This window comes from Megalops cyprinoides, chromosome 3, assembly GCF_013368585.1.
Source record: "Megalops cyprinoides isolate fMegCyp1 chromosome 3, fMegCyp1.pri, whole genome shotgun sequence".
Lineage (NCBI taxonomy): Eukaryota > Metazoa > Chordata > Actinopteri > Elopiformes > Megalopidae > Megalops > Megalops cyprinoides.
Genome location: NC_050585.1, coordinates 44,550,839 through 44,572,111, shown reverse-complemented (window position 1 = coordinate 44,572,111; position 21,273 = coordinate 44,550,839). Strand labels below are relative to the sequence as shown.

The following is a 21,273-nucleotide window of genomic DNA, read 5'->3' as shown; positions in this document are numbered from 1 at the left end:
ATTGGTAGAATTCAAGTGGAACTGTTAAACTGTACAAATCAAGTTTTGAATACCTATGCTTCAGGGTTCAGCTATCTACATTAGCTACACTGATCTACACTAAGACATTTATTTAAAACATTTGCTATGATTTTATGTCGGTTTAGGTAGGGATGACAGAGGTCACTGGATAACTCACTTAAAGATTCACAGTAAGTTACTGTTGATAAAATGTACAATTTGTCTTTAGCATTGTTATTTTTATGATAATGATGCTTCATATTATAAATATAAAGCGTTCATATTTTTGCTGCCTCAACTTTTGAAAAATATGAGTTTTCTTTAAAAATAATTTTCTTGCACACTGGTAGTTTGGTGGAAGAATTATCAAGATGTCATCCAGGTTCATGCACCAGTCTTTTATCAGAGTTGTTTTTTTAAAACCTTTTAAGCTCCTTTCAAGATCTAACTTGTCACTTTTGTTATCACATTCCACAATGAGATATCTAGTCAGACCCAACTGGCAGCCCCCAGACTTTTGCAATGCAGGCGTGTTACTCAATGCTCTGGGGGCAGCAACACCATTGGGTCCCAATCCAAACGATTGCGTCGCTTTGGGGAGCTTTTCAAAGTCAAATGAAAAACACTTGGAGGATTCTTCCCCAGTGAGTAATGTTTTGGAGTAAACACGAGAAGGGGCATGTTTGGAGCTGTTGGGGAGAGTGACATATAAAGGTGCCCCCCGAGCAGACGTGAGAAGTGGTGGCCATGGCTCTCTTTGTACAGGTGATGCTCCTGATCTCCTGCGTGGCGGCGGTTCCGTACTTCCCGCCGACCTGCTACACCAAGGTGCTGAGCATGGCAAGAGAGATCATGGAGCGGTTCGCGGAGGTCAAGAGGAACCCAGCGACAGTAAGCCAGCGCTCGGCCAGAGCAGAGGCAGTTGGGACAGATCTGTTCAGGAGGCACTGCAGTGTCGACCGCACTTGTGTGAATGTGGCTTGTCCATTCACCTTTTCTTTTGTCTTTCTTCCCACCTTGTAGGGGTACTGCATGGCGCACCTGCCGAACATATACGTTGACGTGCATGTAAGTATCCAGCAATGTGCAGGAGTGAATGCACCTGGGATTTGTCTGCAGTCTGCAGCACTGCTGGTGCTGTCACATGTGTGGTGCTGTTTTTCAATGTATTCATGCCTGGGTCTATGTTAAGTCCTGGGACTTACTCAAATAGTTGTGCGTGAGAGAAAATGTGCTGACAGGATATTTTTGTTTGTTTCTTTTAATGTAAATGATGAGGGGTTTCTACTGGCACCCCCTCCCCATCACACACACACACACACACACACACACACACACACACACACACACACACACACCCCAACCCTGCTTTGTGGTGTGCAGGTGAAAAAATAATATCTATCTTCACAGAATGCCTGCATCATGCCAAAAATGCGGACATACATATCCCTGCTGGAGGGCCTGCCGGACCGAAGCTGCGTCCGGAACAGGAGTGTGCATAAGCTGACTGCCACCATTCGGCAGCTGCACCTAATCATGGCACACAAGTGTCACGGGGTAAGAAATGGCTTCATTATCCACTGACTGCCCCTCAGACGCAGAAACTCTGATATGGTAGATAAACATAAATGGAAAAATTAAATGAATTTTTGAAAAAAAAAAAGAGTACTAGAGTATTAGAGCTGTCAGGCTCAATAAAAGCAGTCAGATTTACCACCGGTTCTGCTTCTGGTTGTAATGGGCTGGAGTAGGGAACCTGTGGATTTATGCTTGTGCCATAAAAGAAGTTCAAAGAGGCTTTGGCACACCCCTCTCCATTTCCTCTGCACCTAACACAGCTGTAACAGTCTTAAAGTAACGTCACTTTGACAGACAAACAGAACGCTGACTGATCAATAAAGCTACAGATCATTTGGGAGATGCTGTCCATTGTCTGTTTCTACTGTATTTCTTACCTAAGATAAGGCACCCAAGCAAGGAGAAAAGAACTGAGTAATATAACTTGTAGTCTTGGCATTCTGAACATTATAGATTATATAGAATGTTGTGGTATTTCACTGTTGTGATATTTCACAAAGGTAATAGCTCAAAATGTAGATAGTGTATGAAATACATGTCTGCTGATCTCCTTAAGTCCTCTATGATAATAAGCAATGGGGTTGTTGCTGTGCAGTTCTCTAAATAACATTTACATCACACCATTCAGTTTAACAGATGCTATAATCCAGAGAGACTTCCAGCACAAGAGAACAGAAGTGTATCCATTCAAGTTAATTGAGTAACACTGGAAAAACAAACTAACTACAAAAACTGTCAACTTCTGTCATGACAGATGCTTGATTGGGACTTATACCATTGCTTTCATGTGCCAAATTATATTGCTCTGCATGTGTTTTCTGTCCAGTGTGGCAATTATTTTTTGCTAGATGTGATGTGAATTGTTTTATTGTGCCCTCACCTGAACAGCTATCAGAGCCCATTCTGCTGTGTTTTAGGACCTGCACTTCAGCACAGACGACTGCGCTGCATTGGAACACTAAGACCAAGATGCAGTCTGAAATGGCCGTAATCCTTCTCTCACTGGGAGTCTAAGCTAATGTCGTTGCGATTTATGTAAATTACTATAATAAAGTGATATATTGGGTGACGTATTGGGCATCAACATTCAGTCGCTTTTTTATACTCGTTTGACGAAATGCAAACCAGTGACAGTTATGACCTGCTGCAGATATACACTATAGAACATAGAGTCAATGTGAGTGCGATAGCGCTGCATCCCAAATGACTTATTTCTGTAATGCCAGCTTTTTTGTACAGAGCAATTATATATTTTTATGTTGTTTCAAAGACTGCACCTTCAGCACTATTTTGTAAGAATGCATTTTGTAAGAATAATTGTAAGAATAATAAAGGTGTATGAAATGTGTGTCTTGGAATGTGTTGCTACCCAGACTTCATAAGGAAAGGTGGAAAATTATTAATTTATTTTTTAAGAATACTTTGTTTAATATGTCCATTATCAGTCCCAACATTAATACATTTTTTCCTGTCAGACAGCCATAATCACATGCTGTTTTATTGAACGAAAACAGCACACTACCACATACCTAACAGGTAACGATTGTAGTTACAAGACCTACGGCTAATGTGACCACTAGGTGGTAGAGGGGAGCAAAAGTTTTGGTTTTGAAACTAGAAGCAATAAAATAAGCATATTGGTCGAATTTTCCTCTTCGTTTTAAAGAAGAATATTTTAATTACAAACAAAGCGCGCCTTCACATCGCAAAACAATTCAAAAGTGGTATTGGAAAGCAATGCTGTCTAACACGACCATAGAAAATCCATTCAACTGATAACATTTCGCTTGCATTTTTAGGGCAATTAACGCCGGCGTAAAAAGTACATTTACAAAGTACAAAATACAGCGCATTTATGTCTTATCTTCTTCACGTTTTCAATTCGGCACAAGTGACTTCGACCTTTACCCCTATTTCCTTCAAATAATTTTTTCAAATACATACATACTTTTCATTTATACGATTGATTTATTCAAAATTCTACCATTTACCTGCAAAGGCTTCAGGTTGCTCAATTCTTTACGCAACACACGCACTCGCCTCTGATTGGACCGCATACAGTATGATTTCACGTAGCGTGTAGGCCAGAATCAACTCTGCGGAGGATCTTAAAATGAGCTTATCACATTTAAATAATTTGAACTTCCAGTGTCCTGCTATGTTTGTACAATTATCTTATCCAGATAACATTTATGAAAGCAAATTTTGAGCAGAGGTCGTCCTTGTGAAACTGAGACTAAAATAATCTACTAATGGACTCAGTGAAGACGGGACATGAAGTTTTGCCAACTCCCTGTGTGTGTATAAACAAATTGAACTCTCCACGGAGAACTACAATTCCAAGATGGCTGCGGAACCAGCTGGTCGCGGCGTAGGGTGGGGCTTGTGTGTTGTGCGCGGAGTGAAGTCTTGCTAGGTTAGTCCAACACAAGCAGGTGGGACGGGTGCGGCGATGTGAGAGCCATGTGAATTAAGAGATGAGTTTTCCGAAACGAGAAGTGGATTACTACAGAAGAATACACAGCGTATCATGGGCGGCGTGAAGTGAAATATATGTTTTAACCCTTACTTTTGGCGTTGTTCGTACAGTTAGCTAGCTTGCTAGCCAATTGTCATTATAGTAAATTTAAAATTTGGAGCTGCAATTAACCGCACATTTTTTTGCACTTATCGTGAATGAAACTGAATATATTACAGAGCATCTCGTTTTTTCAGAACTTTTTCTTTCACGGACTTTACTTTTTACAACCTGAGCATGGCTTTTGCTAAATTCAGCAAAATACTCAGGCTGTCTTCCTTCGATATTAAAAAGAAAGCCAAGCAGTATGAACATGTTCGTCGAGATTTAAACCCAAACGACATATGGGAAATAATCGGAGAACTGGGCGATGGAGCATTTGGGAAAGTGTATAAGGTAAGTTAGATAGACTTTAGTATGGTAAAGCACGGGGCTAACTTTCCTCGGCATTTTTAACCTCTTGGTTAAAATGTCACCCGGTCAGCTAGCTTGGAAGTAGCTGTAATGTTTTGCCAGCGTGAGAGAAAGCTTTCTGAGACGGAGTTTTATTGGCTTATTACCCTAAAGCTGGCCGGTAATAAAGAAAGTAGGCGTGCTATACTGGCAGTTATGTTATACGTTCTTAGCAGCAGCAGTGGCTATGTTAAACCGGTTCGGTCACATTGAAGCCACAAGAGCACAGCCGTCAAAACAGAACATACACTGGCATGAATTATGTGCGCACCGTGCTCCGAGCGGTGGCTGGCCATGTTTCTCTTGTGTGAAAGTTTATTGCAGCCTGTGATGTCTGGCTGTTTCGCAAACAATTTCTTCTGCCGGCCACATTGTCGCCAAAGGCCGGACAACTCTCTTAAACAGCACCCCAGAGTTTGAAAACTTTTTTAAACGGAGACTATATGTTTCTAACAATATCGCACTGTTAAATCAACGCAAAGCTAAATGCTGGCTTTTTATGGCAGCCTGTCAGCGCTCGCACGTGGAGCAGGACGCTCTTACGATATAACGTTCCGCAGGCTGTGCGAATAAGTAGAATATGATGGGTTATATGCCAAAAAGTACAGGCAGCTCCGCCCTTCGGCAGAAGCAAGCGGTTTTACTTTCAGAGCGTTCCGGTCAGCAGAATGGCACATAGAGGTTGTGGATGATCAGTGTCGCGATGTATAGTGCATGTTGTTGACTAGCATCTCGTTGTGTGTCTGAAACCAATTGATAAACTTGGGGCCATTTAAATCGTACCCTTTTCCATCTGAGTGGGGGGAAAGCCCTAATTTCTTGGTAATCACAAACTGCAAGCTGAAGTAAGCTGCTAATAGACGCGTTTCGCTTTGCTACCGTTTTGACAAAATTATGTTTTGTCGTCATATCGTAGAAATCATAACTGGTGATGTTCTTATATGTGTTTGTTTTATGTGTTAATTCCTTAAGATGATGGTTCTATCGTCTTAAATATTTTGAGTCTTATAAGCCCTGGGCGTGTCCCTATGATAAGAGAAGTTAACGATATTAATTAAAAATATTAAGTTCATTCAAACCAGCAATGTTTTTTCACCGGCATTTACAGTAACTAACAATAAAACAGTTTTTAGAGCAGCATGTATCCGACAGCTGTTTGTTTGAATCATATTAACCCCTGCGTTCTGTGAGGAGGACTGGCTGTACTGTGACTGACCACCCACAGTTATTGTTCCCTATTTTAGCTTCAGTGCCTTATATACCCCCATCATTTGCTATTCTAGCAATCTGCGAAACTTTTTTTATTGAGAGAGTTATCTGATTGGTTTGTTTCCTCGGTCTTTTTGTAGGCGGTTGCTATTGGGTGCAGAGTATTGCTTTCTGTACCTAAATTGACAGTTACTGATGAATGTTTTCATAGCTGTCACTATATACACGGTTGCAGTATTTATTGCTTATGAAAGTACCTTGCTTACACAGAAAATCAAATACAGTTTAAATTAAGCGAAATTGGTGCCATTGCGTCAAACACATTAAAGTGACAAGAAGGCGAAAATCAATGTCCTAAAGCTCAATAATAACAATAAAGATGAAAGATTTTACAAGAATTCAGTTCACTAATGAAAATATGCACTTGACCTTCCTGTCAACCCTGAAATATATCTGTTCTCAGCAGAGGCAGTGCTTCCAGTGTTCTGATGCATACATTAGGCTTTTATCAGTTTGAATGAAGAACCCTGGCAGTTTCTGTTGTTAATTTAACATTTTTTTTCCAAGCTGAGAAGGAACCAAACAACGGGCACACAATACAAGAACAGACACACTAGTTTGGTGCTGCGCCCAGGAGAAATATGACATTTAGTCATGCTGTGTTGCCGCCGTACAGTCATGCACAGCAGTGTGGGTTTTGGCAGTGTAGTGCATTGCCATGGCGACTCCACCCTGAGTGTTGGGGGGCTGATGCTGGGGGAGTAGGAGGAAGATGGAATGTGTGGAGTAGGATTGAGGGGGAGGGGGGGGGGGTTCAGCTGGTGAATTATCACTGGGCAGTCTGGTGAAAAGGAGTGTAGAATTGTACTGAAGTCCAAAACATGATTATAATGATAGATCACAACTCTTACAGTAGCGCCGTTTGAGGTAGGCTTATGGACTAAGATAAAGCACCCCTGAGAGACGTACCTTTGCTAAGATGTGTCACTGCTCAATAGGCTTTTTGTTTCAACTCCAAGGGGGTGGCGGCGGGGAAGCCCTGCAATTAAAGCTGTTTGGTTCGTTTGAATGAACATATCGGTTCAGTCAGGGCTGTCATTTAATCTGGGCCTGCTCTTAGTGGCTACAGGGAAGCATTTGCTCTTTCCCAGTGCAGGACAGCAGCTGCCATTCAGTTCACAGCGTAGAGGAAGGAGGGAGGCTTCAGCGCAGCATAGTGCGTACTCTTGCACCTTGCGAAAAGGCGTGTGACAGTACATCAAATGGAATTTTTCTGATGACACTGAGAGAAGAACAATGCGTCTCCGTCTGTAAATGGCGCCTTGCTTTTGACAGTAAGAACAGCCAGTGTCAAGGCATCAGAGGGGAATGGTTCCTGCGTATGGTGTCTTCTGGATTTTGTTCTTTGAAATGCCTTGCTTTTGACGCCGCTGACGCTGTTTGCTGACAGCCAGATTGTTTGATGTTCATGATAGATACGATCTGTTGGTGTTGGAGTGCAGTGTCACTTTGACCTTAACTTTGAGCGAGGATTTTAAGGAAGTGTCACTTTTTTTTATTCTTACACATCATCACGAGGTTGGCGGCGACTGAAATTAACGGCTAAAATTGTGTAAAAATTTAAGAAAAAAGAATAGTAATGCTTGCTTAAGCTTGTTTATCAAACTGAGGCGCAGAGCGCCGTAGCGGTTAGCTCGAATGTCCCTCCTTTTTGAAGATTGTGATTGGGTAATATTGTGTTATTGTTTGAGTTTCCTGCTGAAGTATTCTTGGAGTGGGCCCCCCAGGGCAGATTCCACACCTGGTATGTGATGGAACCGGAGGGGAAGGCTGCGGGTAGGAGTGAGGGGGAGGCCTTCCCTCGGATCCACACAGAGACCTCTCTCACGTCAGCTCATAGGAAGCATCTCCGGGCCGCGTCACACAAGCAAGGCCAAATGAGTCTGCCAACAGCCTTAAAATGAGGTCAGGCATGCCCTCACCATGTCAGTTTTGTCATTTACCAGACACTCTTATCCAGAGCGACTTGAGTAAGTGAGCACGAACAGCAGAAGCAATACAAAATCATCTGTGTCGCAATGTTCACAACCACAGAAAAAGTAGTGCTAGTATCGAGGGGCGTTAAATCAGTCCAGGGAGTTTCTCAGTCCATCGGTCCACTCAAGTTCTCCGAAGAGATAAGGCGAGCCTTTTTTAATGCCAGTTAATGACTGTGTGTTCTTATTTCACTCACACTGGTGTGTTGCAGAAAGCAGGGTTTCTCCAGTTCAGTGTGTCATGCCCGACGGCTTGTGCAGGCGCAGCGGGGCATGATGGGATACGGTTTCAGGTGGCATGGCAGCGTCGCTCTCAGGCTACGGTTTTGTCACCAGATGGTACGAATGCGCCGTCGGTGTCACACAGCAGTATTTAAAGTACCAGGAGAAACTGTATCCCGGTGTAAATGTGTCTAAGAACTGGGAGCCCGCTGTAATTATTTTTAAAGTGTGCCTGGATTCTTGAGGTTAACCCTAGACTTCACCAAAGGAATGGGGCCTGACCATTAGCACTATTAGTGCGCTTTTTAGTGTGACATTTGCTGTTACTACTAATAATGACAAATTATTACTGTTGTTTACTGATGTTACGACTATTGTTACACTCTTATCAAATTTTGTTGTTGTTGTTACTACTAGAAACTACTAGAAAGCTCAATTTGTTGTTATTGCAGTACAGTGAATAGACCGTCAGGTCAGCTTGACCCAGTGCTGCCGGCTGTTTATTGTTCTTTTCACCAGCAGCTCATCTGTGAAGTACAAGGGCTCAGGCGCTCTTTAAATTATTAACGGCACACGTGTTGTGGAAAGGGCTTGCCTCACAGGCCCCGAGTGCAGCTCCCTGCCGAATGGCTGCTGCTTCTGAGAGGACAGAAGAGGGCCTTTTGGTGAAATCAGATGTTCTTGACAAGGGCGCAGGCTGCTAATCTAGGCCCCCCAGTCGCGCAAAGGGTGCGTGTGATAAGAGTGGCTCGCTGTGGGCGTGGGCAGGATGCAGGGCTCCGCGCGGCCAGGCGACCCGCCCCTGTGCCCCGCTACGGGGAGCGGAGAGCGTGGAGTCGAGCGTCACCTCCTTTCAAGATGCTCTGGCAGCCCCAGTGACCCAGAAACTGAGACGCAGGGCGGGGTAGCGAGCCTCGTGATCTTACTGCGGATGTAGCACTTTTTTCCTTACACCAGAGTCACCCTTTATTTGAACTGTGACCTTTTGTAACGCTTAACTACTATCAGTGGGAGCCGCACAGGAGCTGGGCTGTTTCAGAACCCCGATGAGTACGAAAACAAGGCACCTCTCTCCCAAATGAACAAGGCAAGGCCCAGAAGCCTGGCTTTCAGGGTTGTGCCTCAAATAGAAGGGGAATTCATCTCCTGTCAGTGGCGCTTGAAGCAGTTCACGCCCTGCTTTCACTCCTGTGGAAAAATCTTAAAGCTTCTTAGATGTCTGCAATTATGGAAGATCAAAAGATCCCTGTTAAAAAAAAAACATGGAGCTACAAACAGATGTTGGAATGATGCACGGTCTGTGAAGGAGTGAAAGCTCCTGGAGGAACAGCAGACTCGGGAACGCCCTGAGAACGGTCGCCGAGGTGTCATCAGTGGTACGTTGTGGGATCAAATCCCCTGGCTGCCTCAGTGAGGGTGTAATTAACATAATCCTCCTTCCTCTTCACCTTCCTTAAATTAACCTCCCTTAGATCCCCTGTAATTCCCTTCCACCTTAATTGACTTTGGCAAATGCTGCCGACTGTCTGTGTTACACAAGGTGGAAGGCCAGTCAGGGAAAGTGATGTAAAGAAGTCAGACGTGCCCAGCTGCACGTGGGATGGAGATAAACCCTGTTTTAGGAGATCTCTTCTCTCTTTACATGCTTCCCTCTATCCACCAGCCCATATGTGTTCAGTAGCTATTTGGCAATATAGTAATATAAAGTAATATAAAATTAAATTTTTGAAGTGGCACTGCTGGCATGAAAAATTAAGAGAATCCAAAATTAAGTGTTCTGTATATGTCCTGCCTCAACTCTACACTTGTAGTCTAACATCAGATGTCCCACATAGATATCAGAGCTTCCTTTACTCTGCTACAATTAGACCATTACATAAGGGTGTAATACTGGTGGCACCTGAAGCCCTTGAGTAAACATAACGGTCATGTCAGACTGAAGGGGTCTGAGCATGCCATTCAGCCAAGATAGTGGTGATAAATTGCAGGTATTTACATTTTACAAGCTCCCACTGGTTAGTCTCTGTTCGATTGATACCGGTTAAAGTTGCTGGCGCTAGCTAAACGGCTTCTGTGTGTTTGCGTGTGGTGTGTGTTTGCATATTTGTGTGCATTTTTTTGTGTGTGCGTGTGTGTTTGCGTGCGTGCGTGCGTGTGTGCGTGTGTATGTGTGTGTGTCTCTGTATGTGCGTGTGCATGCGTGTGCGTGTCTGCACCCATGCGTGTGTGTGCTGTCAAAACACATGTTGTCTGGCACTATTGATTTGCCCTCCTGGTGCTTGCCCTGGAGCCAGCCCTGCCCTCAGGAGTCAAAAGTGCTTCCGTTTGGTCTCATGAGCTGCCTCAGTAAACCAGCTCTAATGGGATCCTGGGCTGTACTCTCAGCTCATTCACTCAGTTGGAAAGATCACCCCGTAAGCGTTTGGGAACCTTGTTAGCGAGCAGTTAACAAGCGGCGGCAAGAATAGCTGATTCACTATTTACAGCCTTCAGCTTTCTGCTTTGCTGTCTGGCAGTGTTTTTTTTAAACAGGAAGTGGATGCTATCTAATGTCAGCTGATGGTGTGTTCCCATAAGGGAGAGATAATAGCTCTACAGATGTGGCCGGGCTTACATTATGACGCATGGGTCCCATTGGAGGAAATAGAAATTGAGTGGCCCTGTTCTTATGGAGGGGTGATTGGGTTAGAGCAGAGCTAAGTGCTCTCTCTGCCCTCACTCAGAACTGCTTTGGGAGTTTGTGGGGGCCTGTTTATACTTGTATAATTAGGTTTGTGTAATTAGATGGCAGCTTCTCGCCAGTGAAGAATCCAGGGCTTTTATGTCATCCAGGAAATCTTCGGTCTCTTGTGGGAACAATGAGGCATTTCTGTGTCATTTCCTGTACACGATCTGTGGTCCTCCTGTGGAGAGATCAGAAGATGTTGAGTCCTCCAGCATCTGACACGATCCCCAGAAGCACATTCTTGTGCCCCATTCCTTCTGGGTCCCAGACCGATGTAGGACAGCTTTAGAAACATCCAGCCAGGCATGGCTGGAAACGATTCAGCCTCCTAGTAAAGTTGGAGGACCACGAGATCCTCCCTAGGGCCCTGAAAAAGCGAAAGAGAGGCATCTAGCACAGGAGAGAGCAGTGGGGGTTTCGAGCAGAATGCACAAACCGTCGCCGCGGAGCGGGGATTTCCGCAGGGCCGTGAGCCCCCCCCCGAGCTGTTATTGCAGCCTCTGAAGGTGGGTGCGGTTCTGTGCGTTCAGAGATCTCGTTCACGGCCGAGTTCGCTTTGAGGCCCCTGCTGCTGAGCGCGTGCGGTCGGCACCTCTCTCCGGTGCCAGTGACAGTGGCAGAGCCTCAATCTGTCGGTCCTGATGCTCAATACAGGCAGACCTTGATGGAGGGAAGAGGCTCGCCTCCCTGCACATGCGTGGCTTGCACTGTTTATCCAGATGTTTTCCCACAGGGCCTTCAGACGCTGGACCCCACCAGCCTGTTTAGTCTGAGGCGAATCTGCAGGTCACAGTATGGTTGATAGGGCATTCTGTCTCTCGCAGTCTCCCCCTCTTTCTCTTTCTCTCTCTCTGTCCCCCCTTCACCCACTCTCTCTCTTTCCATCTCTGTCCTTCTCAGACTCTGTCCCTGTCTCCTCCTTTCCTACACCCTTCTCTAACCCTGTCCACCAACCTTTCTTTGTGTCAGTCTCTCTCCCCCGCCCTCTTTTCTCACCTTCTCACTGTCTATCTCTCTGTCTTCCCCTCTCATTCTCTTTCCCTCCCCCTCTCTCTTTCCATCTCTCTCTCTCTCTCTCTGTCTGTCTCAAGATTCAAAGTTTCAAGATTCTAGATTTTATCCTTCTCTCTCACCCTTTTTCTCGCCTCTCTTTCTCTTTCACCCTTGTCTCACCCACACCATCTCTCTCTCATTCTTTCCCCTCCTCCCTTTCCTGTAGATACAACATCTATTTTCTTACAGATGATATACTTGGGTGAACTGTGGCCTGTGGCCTGATGTACTTACTTCTGCGCTGTCTTTTAACCATTCCGAGAAGACACCAACATTTCTTCTACATATTTAGAGCTGTGAGAAAGAGCTGGGTGTCCTATGTCCTGTTAAGCCTTTACCAGTGATTTACTTGCCCTGTTTTGGTAATTATTGTTCAGATATGACAGGACATGAACATCAGGCCATCTGTAATTATGTTTAAACCACTGCATTTTTTTGTCTAATCTCAAGGTTTCTGTAAATGTATTTCGCTGTAGTGTTAGTTGAAGTTGCTCATGTAATCTCAAGGCTTCTATAAATGTGTCTCACTGTAGTGTAAGTTGAGGTTCCTCCTCTAGTCTGACTGGGTGTGGAGTTTCCTTTCCTGTTGTGCTTTTAAAATGCGGTTAAGCAAGATGTTAATTAGATGCCTGTGTTTGCAAGAGGTTTTTCAGCTTGGTTCGGGTTTTGATGGGGGTCGTTCCCATGGGCAGAGTCCTACTTGCCACAGGGAAAGGGGCTAGACAGTCACAGCTGGTTGGATATAATGTGTTTTAAACGAAAGCAGCCTGGTATGTTTTCACATTTCTTACAGAGGTTATTTTACTTTCGGACATGGCTCTCTCGTTTAATATGTTCGCGCTCATATGTTATGGTTTTGTAGAGTGGCTGCTGGATTTCTCTCTACAGCGATTTTTAAATTCCACCGGCCTCTTTGCACGGTTTACTGTAGCTGAGAAAACAGAAGTGATCTTTGAAACAGGGTGGCTGTCACAACTGTAATTTCCTTTTGAACACCCTCAGCTAACCACAAGCCTGTGGCCCCACCTTCAGGGCCTGATGGAGGACATTGCACAACCAAGCACATGAAGAGCGCAGGCCAGAGAACAGCCGTGCCGAGATGAGCCTCGCTCCCAGAACCAGGGCCTGTACTTCCTGTCGGCGAAGCGAGGCCCAGTGGCTTGAATTTAGCATCTTGCCTTATTTTCTGTCACGGCGTGCCGTGCTTTATCTCGACAGCCATTCAGCCTCGCACCGTGCCCCCTCCAGTCACAGCACAAAGATGCCGTCTGTCAGCTGTGGCTACATGGCACGCACAGAGAGAGATAGAGAGTGGGTTCATTTCTGGTAGCGTGCCGTCTGCGATCGCCGAGCTGGAGATCGTATTAAAAAGCCTGTTGACAGAAGCACAAAAGCGCCAGTTAACCCAGCCCAGGGCTTTTTCCACAGGCTCTGCCTGATACTCAGCCTCGTTTTTGTGGCCGATATGGCGCTGCATGTTTCTTCATCTCCTCCGTAGGTGTCTGAAAACACTTGGCCAGCACATCAGAAGGCCCCAGTTAAGGTCTTTCTTATCAGTAGTATCAGTAGTGAATCAAAGCACCCTGGCACACACTGTTGCTGTTCACAGCACCAGCTTTCATGCAGTTCCATGGTCAACTGAACGTACTGAGATTCCAGACACGACAAAAAAAAATCTGACATACTGATTGTTTTTCAGGCTAAAAACAAAGAAACAGGAGCGCTGGCAGCTGCCAAGGTGATTGAGACGAAGAGTGAAGAGGAGCTGGAGGACTACATGGTGGAGATTGACATCCTCGCGTCATGTGACCACCAGTACATTGTCAAGCTGCTGGATGCCTTCTATTATGACAACAAGCTTTGGGTAAGCATTAGGGCAAACACCACTGTGTCTTCTCTTCCTAAAGGGACTTGCTGGCTCTGACCATGTTGGCATTTCTTTACATTACATTACAATAAAATCATTTAGCAGATGCTCTTATCCCGAGTGACTTCCATCACAAAAGAATAGATGTGTATACATTCAAGTTGAATGAGCAACAGACTAACAACATTCCCAAACCAGTGAGGGTGAGTGTAGTACTATTCAAGCTCTACCACAAGTTAATGTCTTAAAACTGACTAGACAAGCGAAGCCAAGTATATCACCATACATCACAGTCACTAGATCTAGATTTCATGCGTGTGTTAACCTGGCCGAGCCACGTTTGCATCATGAGTGCCTGTCATCCACGTGTCACAGCATTCAGTGTAGCTATTGCTGACACGCGTTCTAGTGGTCTTCTAGTCAGGAATGAGGGTTCGAACTCGCATGTTGGGTGCGGTTGTGTAGCAGGGTGCGTGGCCGTGGAAACAGACCACATGTTTCCTTTCTGCAGCCCCAGAGTGCCTGCACTGCAGTGACCCACTGCTACACCGTGTCTTGCTTCTGTTCAGAAGCCAGGCATCCGAGCATCAGCACTTTCAAATGAGGAACACTTCACGCATGTTGAACGCATTAAATGCAGACGTTTCATAATGCATTAAAGCCCTTTAACATGTAGCGGTGGAATTTCACTTTCCTCTGCTGTATATGATTATACGGATCAGGTTGTCAGGCTAAAAACAATATTTCAGCAATGTCTGTAATTTCACCTGATCAGAAATGGGACTAATTTACAGCAGCAATGCTTAAGGGGAATCAGAAAGCACTGGCAATGCAAGAAACTATGCTAAAGTTTATGTGTAAAGGGATCCTTTTCTCTGGGAAACTTTAAGGAACTTTCTAAATATTGTTCATCTGCTAGGAGAGCCAAAGCTTTGTCCCAGAGAAGGTGCAGAGTTTCAGTAATCCTTTTTTTTTTAAACTGCTGGGTCAGGCAGTGTGAGTACGGTTGATTATGTGATTGAGGCTATGATTTCAAGCAGAATGGATTTGACCTCTGATCAGTCAGCATTCTCAATCTTGCATTCTTGATTTGTCCTCCCTTTTTGCATTAATGGCTGAATACCATACACTTTCCTCTGGCTTTGTGGAAGAGCAGATTTTAGAGTCAGCTTAATCTTGCTTCTCGACTACGTTCACTCACTGATTTATTGCCAAAGCAAGCATGAGCGTCCTTACTTGGCTATGCTGATATTTCATGGTAAATTATTTGGAACAACAAAATGTAATCTAAAAGCCTTTCAGCCCCAAATTCCTAACACTGCAGGGGTGCAACTCCCAACCTGCCCTTTTCAAAATAATATACAGTCATTGGCAACCTGGCCATTAAGCAGTGCACTGTAGATTTAGGCATTACATAATGTGGTGTCTAAGGTATTACAAATGGACACTCATTGGTATAAATCATATATGTGAGATGCATGCATAGCTGTATGCACACAAATGGAAGTTTGTATTCCATTATAACTAATCATAATTAGCATTTTCTCAGCTAAGCTTCCTGGGTATTTTGTTTAAACCATGAACTGTGCCCAATGGTTTCCACAGAAAATTGGATTTTATCACCTCAGTCTGTCAACATGGTGCTGTTGTACCCTTGAAATTCAGTAATATTGAACTCGAATTAGTCAGTACACCTGGGTGTTAGTGTAGACCTTTCTACATGTCAGAAGGGCCATTTTTGCTAAAAGCAGGAATGTGTCATTGAGCCAAAAAAGATCTTATGCAGGTTATAGACATTCACAGTTTATATGGTAGTAGTCTCATTTATGATTGCTAGTAACAACAAATGTCTACAAATATGAAGTGATGATGTACAAGATGTGCAGAATTGCTCTAAAATATGTGTGAAGTTAATGATTATATCATTATTCACATGTAGAAGTCACTGTATGTGGTATTAGAGCATCAGTGGCCGTGATTAAAAGCCATGGACCTCTATACTGTGAGACAGACCTATCATGCATGCAGTAATCAAGGCTACAGCATCACTTCATTTTTTTCATCTGATGTCATATGAAAATAACAGGCTTGAATAGTAAGATGACTTGCTTAATGTTACCCAATGTGACTACATTATAAACAAAATATTTCTGTTATCATGTTCTTGGGAATGCACACCATGTGTTCTTAACTTTGAGTAACACATCTAAGCAAGTATCACAGTTCTTCCAATGTTTGCCCAACTACTGCCAAAGTCTTTGGGTAAACATGGACCTGATTTGTAGGTACATTTGTAATTCATGTAGAACAGCTTTTAATTTTGATCTGCAAAATGGAAGACCGCACCATGGTGGTTAGAGTGAATATGGGACTATTCACATTTTAAAACTTTGAAATATCCCATTGTTATTTTTATGTGGCAACATTTATATTTCCGTTAATCCAGCTTGATCTTGATTATGTTACGTTACATTACATTACATTTATTTAGCAGATGCTCTTATCCAGAGTGACGTCCATCACAATAGAACATAAGAGTATCCATTCAAGTTGAATGAGCAACAGTGTCAGACCAGGCTAACGACACTCCCAGACCAGTGAGTGTCATCTTAACACTAATCAAGCCCTACCTTAAGTTAACTTGTGCAGCTTGACTAGAGAAGGTACGCCAAGTATACTGCCATACATCAGTCACTAGATCAAAGATTCCAAAAGGCATTGCAATACTACACGTAAAATAAACAGCAAGAAATAGAAGTAGCATGTGTTGGGGGAAGGGAATTAGGTGGAACTGAAATGCAGTCTGAAGAGGTGGGTCTTCAGCGTTCAGTGTTAATGGAACTGAAGTCCACAATGCAGTGGAAAGGGTTAACAGTGTATTATGTAACTTACTGTTTCTGTCGATCAGAAGGACATTCCGCTTTGAAGTACTCATCAATTTATCTCTGAATGGTTGTGCAATTGACCGGGTCGATGTGGGGGAGAGGGAGCAGTTCTGAGAGTAAAGCCCTGTTCTGCGTCATGTGTCCAGGTTTCGTCCAGCCAGGAAAAACCGGGCTAACTGGCCCTGAGTGAATGGAGTTTTATTTATCCAACTGGAGCCACCAGCATGAATATGTTAGCGCTTGCTTCCATTCTCCTCCAGGCCTAGGTCCTGCAGGCGGCCCAGCAAACATAGCTGGGATTCCACAGTGCGAAAGGTAAATTTCCTCACTGTGAGACCCTGGGTGCTAGGACATGACAGCTGACTGTGTTTGGATAAAGGGCAGCTTGTGAAAACACACCTACGGCTCTCAAACCTCACATTTCCTGAAGGGGCTGTGTCCTGGGTGGGTCTGAATTTACTCTTTCTAGGTGACCCCCCCCCCCCCCCCCCCCTTTTTTTTTTTGCGTTACTCAAAAACAATCTAGCACTGTTCATACATAAAGTCATTTTTAGCTTTCACAAGCAATTTGGCTTCTCCGATGTCTGGGTGATATATTTGTTTAAGACCTGGTCCAAAACGAAAGGCCGGGGATTTGAGCCCTCACGGTTGCCCGTTAGTGTTACTCGATGTCATAAGGTTTACTTTTTGGGGTGTGTGCAAAGCAAATAACTGAATGAGATCCAAGGAAAGTAATCCAAAAAGAGGCCGTTTGGGCGTCAGCGCCTGGGGGATGACCAAGGCGGAGTAACCACGGAGACAAGTCTAGCTGACAGCCATGTTAGTCAGAGCTGGTGCAGTGTCAATGCCTGTCTGCGTTGAATAACCGACAGGCCGCTTTGCTCAGAAACCCCCCCTCTGTCCGCTGCTGGGCAGTGCATTCTTCAACCCACTCATGCTGTGGAGAGGGAAGCAGCTGAGAAACACAAGGCCTTTATTGCTGTTGTGTATCTCTATAGACATGGACATTAGAACATGCATTCATTTTGAGTGGACCATTATGTTTTTTGTTATTTACATGATGTGTATTTGTAATTTAGTATTATTTTACCCGGTTGTTAAGAACATGATATTGAGGGCACCTCTCTGGGTGGGGGCGTTCATTCTGTTTGTTATGGTGCCTTGCCCTTTAAATTTTTGACTCCTCCGCAATATTTGTTTATTTCAGTGTGTAATTTGTGCTGTTTGTAAGAATTTAAATGAATGTAATACTTGTTCAAGAAAGCTGAAAGGTTACTGGAAGGTAAGCGAAAAACACCATTGTGCTTAGATTTTATGCCACTCCTCATTTGTCACTAGTATCATAGCCTGATGGTTCTTAAAATTATTTACTCTTAATGTCCTGATCCAGCGTATTCAACAAAACAATTGAGCATAATAAAGGCATTCTGTTAATATAAGGAGCACACGTCAGGGAATATGCCAGTACTTCTGTAGTAAAACTGAACAATATCAACAGGTGTGCAAAGGCGGAGACGGGATTATACAGTGCATAGCTGTTTTTTATTTTTCCATCCACACCTGTTAATGTAGTTCACTTTTCCTCCGGGCGCACTGGCAGATTCTCATATGAGAGCCATATTTTATGTGTATAATTCAGCCTCGGTGTCTGTTGCCTCTTGACAAGAAGATGGGACTTAAACCTGAAGAACGTAACATGTTGTTTTCTGCCGGTGCCAGATGATTTAAACAGAAGGAGGATGCCAGCTGAGGATCTGCCTTCCTGCCAGAACAGAGAAATTCTCCTCTCTCGCAGTGTTGTATGTGTCAGTCAGCCCTTATCCTCTTAACTCAGTAACTTTATCAGAAGCTGTTCTCTCCACCATATGGTGAAGGGGCTGCATATTGTCTCTGCTGCTACTCTCATATATTACACTGTACATTATTTATTCGCCTACCAAATGCCCTTTTCCATGGTCACGTGTGCAGGCTACACTTAAGTGTCATGCACATCAGCTACAGACTGGGCTACTTGCTTGCATATTTACATGATTACATATACGCAGCAGGCATTTCAGGTTCAGTATCTTGCTCAAGGGCACCAAAGGAGTATGCCAAAGGAGCGTGGAATCAAACCTGAAACCTTTAGTTACAAGCCAGGTTCCTTAACACTGCATTTACATGGTCACATCAAAGGCAGAGACGGAACACACCCAACATCAAAGCACAGACTCATGCATTCAGATGTGAAAGCTAGTCCGATAAGAATGATGGCTGATGAATTCAAGTGACATGCGTGTATCTTAAAGAAATGACAAGTGTCTTTTTGTTTGTTTAGTCATCTGTTAAAGATTAGATTTCAGCTCAAATCTCCTGCATTGTAGGGCTGAGAGGGGTATGGCTGCACTGGTAAGAGATATGCTAGGCTGATGCTGTTTTCAGATATGTGCACAAGCTTATCTGTTGATTCGGAAGTTTTTCTTTTGTAGGGAAAATGAAAAGTCACATTCCCTGATAGCTGCCCCATAGTTTTGTCTTTCTCCTATTGTCAAGACTATGCAGGTGATTGCAGTGAAACTGAAACGGTATAAGGTATACTACTGAGTATGCTTTTAGCCTAAAATGAGCACAATTAAAATGATCTGCACTTCAAGCTCCCTTGTTTTATTTTTTGCAAAGCCTGGGAGATAGCATTCAAGCAAGGTTTCAATGTATTCTGCAAGGCTAGAGAAATCCAAATCATCTACCAAAGGAAAATTGCTCTTTTGCCCTTGGTATGATGTAATTTCTAAGACCACTGAAATATTACGTGTATAGACAGCTGTGTTGCAGTTAGTTCTTATTGTGTGCAGTCATTTTGGAAGATGAAAAAATCCTCAGGAGAATGACTTACCCTCAGAGGGTTAATTGCATCAACTGTATTGAATTATGGTTGATTTTGGAAGATCGTCTGACAATTTGATGATTTCCAAGTTGTGTCTGATGTCAGCTGTTATCTGCCATCTTGCTTCTTGATGAACTGCCATGAACCACCATGTGTATTATGCTTTTAATTGTAATTTTCATAATCATAGGATACCTGTCTATGGTTTATGACAAAATAATGCCTTCTAAATTGTGTCAGTGCATCGTGCTTATTTTTGAAAAGCACACCCATTTGGTGTTGGTGGGAGTTTACCCATATTGTGTAGTTTGCTTTGCTAGACCTTTCAGCAAGCAGTAGTCTAAATTTTTTTTCCCCTGCCAATCTTGTTTCATTGCAGCAATGCTTATCCTCTCATAATTGTTTGTATAAAGGGGTTGATGTCTTTAGGATCAGTCGCTGAAACGTTGTATTAATCTAGACGCCAGGATCTAAACTGCTATATGGAAGGCATGCAGTGTGATGGCCTTCTGGCTTGTTTTTTCAGTTAAAATATACAAAATACATATATTTTATGTTGTATATTTATTTGACCACATAAAGACCACAAGCACACGAGAAGGAATGATTGATACAGCACTGGTTAAGATAAATTCCCCCAAGGCAACAATTGCCCTGTGTGTGGATTTCCAACAGAAACTGCACTCCATGCATTTAGTTGGCAGTGGCAGTGCAACTGTTGTGATTTGCTCTATTTATATGCCATGGCTTAATCATCATCTAGAAGTTATGGGGAAATAACACGATTGGCATGGGGGCGGGACTTTTATGGTATTCCCATGATCGACTTTGACACCCGGTGGCCTCCTTGGTAAAGTGAAAATGTATAGTCCGGGGTAAAGATTCACTGAACATGTGCAGGATATCGTGTGGTACAGTGTTCACCCAGGAATGAAAGCCTTTCTGTGGTCGTCAACCGAATGCTGCGAATGCAGCCGCTGAAGAAATGTCACCAATGCATGTGTCACCAGGCACTAGCCCACACGCACCGCCGCGTGCATGCGGTTGGACCTGCTGGGTCGCGTTCCCTTGGCAGACAGCACCAATGCCTGTGACATCTGGAATATGCCAGGAATTTAGCAAAGGGAGAAAAAAAATGTATGTAGGAGTGACTCAATTGAATTCCTCTCCAACAGCGAGTGGCTTCTTCCTGGATAGCTTTTACATTATTTTTCAGCATTTTTCACTTCGTGTTTATATTAATGTGGCAGCTGTCTAATTTGTCACTGATTATCTCATTATGTAATGGGTACGGTGTTACCAGCGTGTCATGGGTTTGTAGGGGCTTGTTAGACTTACTGTAAATGTCACCCAGGCTAAAGTGTCACGGAGTGCTCCACACGCAGGAAGTGATAGCACTGATGACGTTAGCCTCTGCGACCTCTGTTATTAGCGTGGTACGGTGGCGTCCATTTCTCTCTCTGGCTTTCAGTAACTGTACTCTCCTAACAAGGCCTCTGTTGCTGAACCCAGGAAAACGCTAATTATTCTTTCTGTGAACGCAGCTGCAGCTAAAGACAGTGACGCGCCACCGCCGAGCATGATGAACGCTTCTGAGTGTGCCTCTGCATTATGGCAACACAAAACTGCACTGTGTTTGCCCACTGTTTGAGGATCACGTCAGCGCGCGATAGGTGTACAGAGGTGGATCGTGGGCGACAAGCAAACATAGCACCCTGAACGTAGCTCACATTCCACATGCACTGTGAAGGAGGACTGTGAAGGCTCATGTGACTGTATTTCAGTTGACGGAAAAGTGTAAAGTTTCAGGTTTGAAGGTGTGGCTTGGGCAAAATTTCTTGGGCAACATATATTTCGCTCATAG

At 43.8% G+C, this 21,273-nt stretch overlaps 2 protein-coding genes across 2 annotated transcripts in view; both read left to right on the top strand.

Moving 5' to 3' along the window:
- Positions 1-747: 747 nt before the first annotated feature.
- Positions 748-2,566, top strand: zmp:0000001268 (CYTL1 domain-containing protein). Its single transcript, XM_036523082.1, has 4 exons — positions 748-891; positions 1,024-1,068; positions 1,411-1,557; positions 2,496-2,566. The coding sequence occupies exons 1-4, from the start codon at positions 748-750 to the stop codon at positions 2,538-2,540; spliced, it is 381 nt and encodes a 126-aa protein (XP_036378975.1). The 3' UTR covers positions 2,541-2,566.
- A 1,418-nt stretch (positions 2,567-3,984) lies between these two features.
- stk10 (serine/threonine kinase 10) overlaps positions 3,985-21,273 on the top strand; it is a 40,954-nt gene continuing 23,665 nt past the window's right edge. Inside the window, exons 1-2 of the mRNA XM_036524813.1 lie at positions 3,985-4,492; positions 13,494-13,658. Coding sequence (XP_036380706.1) covers positions 4,334-4,492; positions 13,494-13,658 — 324 coding nt within the window. The 5' untranslated portion in view covers positions 3,985-4,333. The remainder of the gene's footprint in view (positions 4,493-13,493; positions 13,659-21,273) is intronic.

Excerpts from the sequence above, each read along its gene's own strand:
- zmp:0000001268 (XM_036523082.1), top strand. The coding sequence starts at position 748 with ATGGCTCTCTTTGTACAGGTGATGCTCCTGATCTCCTGCGTGGCGGCG. Across the intron at positions 892-1,023 it reads TCAAGAGGAACCCAGCGACA|GGGTACTGCATGGCGCACCT; the intron begins GTAAGCCAGCGC and ends CCCACCTTGTAG. Across the intron at positions 1,558-2,495 it reads TGGCACACAAGTGTCACGGG|GACCTGCACTTCAGCACAGA; the intron begins GTAAGAAATGGC and ends GCTGTGTTTTAG.